Genomic DNA, 5,951 nt, shown 5'->3' with positions numbered 1-5,951 from the left:
TATAGTGGGTTCAATTAGATGGGTCTAGACCCGATACCATACCCAAAAATTGAGGCTAAGTCTGGTTCCATCTGGGTCTGAACCAAACCCGACCCATTGACACTCTTTATGAGTAGAAATGCATCTGAAACGATCAAAGCTGCAGAAGTAGGGAACCATATCAGGAGCAAACAAATTCAAATTTGAACGTCCCTGTCGCTAGATTAATCAATAGTAACTATTTTTTTTCTCTCAATTATTGGTTGGAATTGTTCCCAGGTTCCCTTTTCCAATGGGGGCCCACAACTAGCAGTACCACAAGAACAATTCGTCTTTTTATAATTTTATGTAGAAAACCATTGTCTGTTTCTTTTCATAAAGTTACCCTTAAATAAGTACTTAATTGATTACAATGCTTACAAACAGAATATTAGAATACCACTGTGGACGTTTTATCTTTTATGTTTATCTGAATATTAGAATACCATGGCCAAATTATTTAATTAGCTAAATAAAGTTTGAGAGATCATTCTCAAACTTTATTTAGCTAATTAAATAATTTGGCCATGGTATTCTAATATTCAGATAAACATAAAAGATAAAACGTCCACAGTGCACTGCATTTCACAATACACCAAAAAACAAATCCTTGTTAAAAAAAATGATAAACAAAATTGTGTGCTCTAATTAAGGATAGCACCTGCAACTATAACCTTCCACAAGAAAGGACATAACTATCGATAGTAAATATTCACCCTCTAATAAAATATCTATGTTAGTGAAAAGTCACCATCAAAGAAAGTTGCCAAGTCGGAGTTGCATCAGATATGGGTCAAGTTCATGTATATCCAGCTTATGGATAAACAGCTATGGCTGCAATTAAGATCGTGATTTTGCCAACCCGACCCATTAGGCATATTAAACACACTCATGGTGATTCAAAAACCTACTAACGGCTCCTAAGCTCACGATTCATTTACATAAATTTGCACATTTTCATTGAGTAAACCATGACCACAGAATTAGTTCAATCCCAATTACACCCTTATCTGGATCCTTCCTCACTGGGTCCAGTCAGACCCAACAAAGGTATTGGGACCCAACCTCTTTATTCCACACAATCTTATTAAACGCAGTTGAAACTTTACTATAGTTTCTGTTTTTCTTTCTTTCTTTCACATTTTTACAAATGGAAAAAGACCCCAAGAATGCCAAGCTGGTGCACACATGCCATAAAGAAGACGGGACACACCGTGTTCAGTGGGCCCCCATTTGAATGGCATTTCCTATGGCAGACGTAAGAAGTCGTCCCACCTCCACTATAAAACAATTGTGGACCAAATTCTCAAAGAACAATTTTTCCCCAGTTTAAGTTCATCACCTTTGGAAGCATGCTCCTACCAACTCCCCCATTTCTCATCTTCTCCCTTATCCTCTGCATCTCAGCTCTTCTGCTGCACCCTGTGAGCTCACAGCTACCTGGGAAATGGGACCGCCTGGTGGAGAATGCAGGCATTTCCTCCATGCACACGGCTGTGACCCGGTTCGGCACGGTGGTCTTATTGGATCGGACCGACAATGGTCCGACCAAGATGCGCATGCCGGGCCGGAAGTGCCGGTTCGACCCGGATGAGCGCGTGCTCAAGCGGGACTGCTATGCCCACTCGGCCCTCTATGACCCGGCCACGAACCGGATCCGGCCGCTGACAATCCAGACTGATACATGGTGCTCATCCGGACAGTTTCTCCCAGACGGAACCCTCCTCCAGACCGGTGGCGACTTCGACGGCAACCGAAAGATCCGACTATTTAGGCCGTGTCCGCCGGACCGGTTCTGCGACTGGACCGAGCTCAACAACACCGAGCTCCAATTTGGAAGATGGTATGCCACTAACCAATTGTTACCGGATGGGAGGGTCATAATTGTAGGAGGGAGGGCTGCAAACAACATAGAGTTCTATCCCTCTAGTGTTGGTCTGGTGCAATTTCCCTTCCTATCACAAGTTGAGGATGCTCAGATGGATAATTTATACCCGTATGTACACTTACTACCAAACGGGCACTTGTTTATATTTGTGAATACGAAGTCTATACTATATGACTACATATCGAACCATATTGTCCACGTATATCCTGATTTAGAGGGCGGACCTAGGAACTATCCTTCAGCAGGATCATCAGCAATGCTGGCTATTACGGGAGCAGACGGGTTCGCCAAGGCGGAGATCGTCGTATGCGGCGGGGCGGCCTACGGTGCCTTCATTGAGAACGACGTCGAGTTGCCGGCGCATGGGACGTGCGGCCGGATCATCGCGACCGATCTCGGTGCAACATGGCAGATGGAATTGATGCCGTCGGGGAGAATTATGGGTGATATGGTGATGCTTCCCACCGGGGACGTGCTGATCATCAATGGTGCACAAACTGGTTCACAGGGCTTCGACAAGGCATCAAACCCGAGCCTAAACCCGGTCCTGTACCAACCGGATGCAGCGGCCGGCCTGAGGTTCATGACATTGACGCCGACGATGGTACCACGGATGTATCACTCAACGGCAGTTTTGTTGCCGGATGGCCGGGTTTTAGTCGCTGGGAGCAATCCACATTATTTCTATAACTTTGTGGCAAATTTTCCGACGGAGCTCCGGTTGGAGGCATTCTCGCCGGAGTATCTATCGGCGGATAGGGCGAATCTCCGACCGCTGGTAATAGAGGCCCCAAAGGTGGTCCGCTATGGGGAGACGTTCAGAGTGGTGGTGGAGACGGCGATTCCGTTGGTGGCGGTGGTGGAGGTGAACCTCGCCAGCGCACCGTTCTCGACACACTCATTCTCTCAGGGGCAGAGGCTGGTGAAGCTGGCCATCTCCCCAGCCATTCAGGTGGCTCCGGGCGGGCTGAAATACGCCACCTCTTGTACGGCGCCACCCTCCCCCATCGTTTCTCCGCCCGGTTTCTATATGATGTTTGCTGTCAACCAGGGGGTGCCAAGTGTCGCCAATTGGGTCAAGGTCACCCACTAACGACGCCAAAGAAATAACGGAGAACTACGGTAAGTGCAAATAATTGCATTGGAATTATGTATATTAGGATGGAGATTGCTTTGGTTAATTTCTGGCGCTTTCTTTCGGAATTATTGCAACTTGTAAATAAAATAAATCCATTGTGCTTTCTCTTTGCACACGTTGTTAACTATGAAACAAAGGACAGGTCATGAAGTATTATTGCTAGTGCAGTATAAGAAGGTTGGTTTCGGCCTAATATCAGTAGGGTGTGGTTGAGCTGGTTTTTGATGTTGCATGGTATGTTTGTGAATCAGACCCCACAGATGTGTTTGGCATGGTCCATTTGCTAAAAACCTGTTAAGAATCAGGTTGCTTAATAAAAATTATGGTTTTTTAATTTTGAAAATCAAAATGATAGGCCAACCCCCTTGGGGCAATCAAAATGATATAGTTGCCCATTGATTTTTTGAAGCCCTTCAGAAACCTACTTAGACGTCATAATCGAACAATATAAAACTTTATTCCTACTAAACAAACCATGCAGATTATATCTATAAGATCAAAATCAAAGAAAAAATTAAAATTTAAAAAATCCAAAAAAATTAGCGCCGTCTGCTCCCTTTGAACATTAGGAGGAACCAATTACTCATAGGAAAATCAGTTCCTCCTAATGTTAGAAAGATGTGAAGGAGACTGGTTTTCAATGTTCCATTGCGTGTTTGCAAATCAGAGCCGATGGATGGAACGGAGATCAGGTGCAATCACATTGCACACAATATGTGTGCCGCTGCACCTTGTCACCCTCCTGCTAGCTGTTGGGCTCCACATCTGACAGGCTAGCTGTATCCCAAAGATGGAGGGCGGCCCGGGTGCAATGGCACACATTTTCTGAGCAATGTGATTGCACCTGATCCGCCCCCTTATAGATGCGTTAGGGTCTGCATTATGTTGTTATGAGGCCCATGGAATGTTCAAGTGATTCGTTGTGATGACATAGAAGATGCTACGGGATCAATAGGGATGGCAGTGGGGCAGGGCGGGGGACAAGGTCTCCACCCCCGCCCTGCCTCAAGATTGGAACCTCCATCCCCGCCTCCATCCCCGGCGGGGATGGATTTGAACCTTCACCCCCGCCTTCATCCCCGTTTCACGTCCTCCATCCCCGGTTCAAACGGGGATGAGGCAGTGCGGGGCTATTGCGGAGAAAAGTGGCGGGGACAGGGTCGGGTGGGGATTAGGCGGGGATCGTGGCGGGGACGGGCCAGGGCGGGGAAAAGTGTACGTCCATCACCGCCTCCATCCCCGGACGGGGATGGATTTTAACCTTCGTCCCCGCCTCCATCCCCGTCTCATACCCTTCATCCCCGGTCCAAACGGGGCGAGGCGGCGCCCCGCTTTCCCCCGGTCCACTGCCATATCCATAGGGATCAGGTGATACTGAAAATCACCATTGGTGGGTTTTTTTTTTTATGACAAAGAACTCTAATTGAAGTGAGAAAAACTCCAAGTGGGGTCCCACGACCACCCTGCCTTACGTGGCCCACCTCTGAAAGCTGCGGCACCAGCAAGGTTTGATCTGGTGCCTTCATCTCAGCACCCTCAAAACCCCGAGTGGGGCCCCATGACCACCGTGTCTAAAGTGGCCCACCTCTGAAAGCTATGGACACACTCGTGAACCGGTAGGGTTTGATCTGGTGCCTTCATCTCAGCACCCTCACAACCAGTGGTAGTTATTTTCAATGGATCAAGAGCCGAATGCCAAATCTTTCGATCAAAACAGCATTGGAGGATTTGGCATCCAGTGCAAAACATTTTTTTCTAAAGGCAAGCTGGGGTTAGGCAGACCCCCACCAGTTATTATTCAACGTACCATTGGGTTTTGAACCTGCAACGTCCCACCACAAGGACACCTGCACGCGGATCCCCCGTTGGTATCCAGTGCAAAAGAATTGAAAATCATCATCAATGTTGATTTTCAATATAATTTTATCCAAAAAAACCATTTAATCCTGGTCGAAGATCCGTCGAGTGCCTAGGCGTCGCTCTCAACATCTCTGGAGCACTATATAATACAAGCTTATCGTGTGTATTAATTAAGAACTAGCCCTTAGCCCTCTGTGTTAATAAGTATTGGATCCTATGTTTCATTAATTTCTACGGTATTACTCCCCAATAATGCTGAGGTGAAGCACTATTAATTTTTCAGTAGGGACCATGAACAACTGTCCATATTGATAACAACCATTCTTTTCCAGAGCTTTGAATAATCCTTGGTGCACACCACGTAGAGAGAGAGAGAGATTCCGGGCCCCAAAGGCCTCCTAAATATTTATACATCTCTATCTTTTATAAAGTTAAAGGGTTCAAAATGATGCGTCCAACAATCTCCTTCTGCTACCTCTTGTAGGAAAGGACAGTTAAATTATGAAAAGTATTTGCAAGACTTTTTGGTTTTATATTAGCCATCCCAATCTGATGCCTACATTCTTATCAAGTCCGGATGGTTTACATTACGTACACATGCATCTCAATATGTGATGCATACAGCTTACCTTACATCAATTATTGTGTAAATGTGTGTGTTCAAAAAATCCATCCAAAGGGTGATTGAAAATCGAGAACTTTCAGCAAAAATAATATTAATGTTTTTAGAGAAATATTAAAAAATATGAAGGAAGGGATAATAATGCCTCCAACTAAGAAGCGTTTTGCTTTTACTATTGGACTGGAGGAGAAGTTAATACAGAAAAAAGTGCTAGTATGCTTTGTTGGTTCCTTTTAAAACTACCGCATGTGCCCGTCCAACAACATGTAGAGTGAAGGGAGGCTCTTCTTCTCCAATATCCCAGTCATTATTCAGATTATATATTTTTTATAATTTATTTAGTAAGAAATACGCTACAGTAAAACTTTATAACAACTAAAAATTTCTTTTCAAAACATGAGCATTCGATACCTCACAATACCTTT

At 45.1% G+C, this 5,951-nt stretch overlaps 1 protein-coding gene across 1 annotated transcript; it reads left to right on the top strand.

The window, feature by feature from the left end:
• The first annotated feature begins 515 nt into the window (after window positions 1–515).
• Window positions 516–3,151, top strand: LOC149839922 (glyoxal oxidase-related protein). The gene has a single exon (XM_090004276.1). The coding sequence runs from the start codon at window positions 1,371–1,373 to the stop codon at window positions 2,997–2,999; it is 1,629 nt and encodes a 542-aa protein (XP_089860402.1). The 5' UTR covers window positions 516–1,370; the 3' UTR covers window positions 3,000–3,151.
• The last annotated feature ends 2,800 nt before the right edge of the window (window positions 3,152–5,951 follow it).

Source organism: Nuphar pumila, chromosome 4, assembly GCF_984573655.1.
Source record: "Nuphar pumila chromosome 4, dmNupPumi1.hap1.1, whole genome shotgun sequence".
In the NCBI taxonomy this organism is placed as follows: domain Eukaryota; kingdom Viridiplantae; phylum Streptophyta; class Magnoliopsida; order Nymphaeales; family Nymphaeaceae; genus Nuphar; species Nuphar pumila.
The sequence above is the reverse complement of the archived record's forward strand: the minus strand, read 5'-3'. Positions and strand labels throughout refer to the sequence as shown.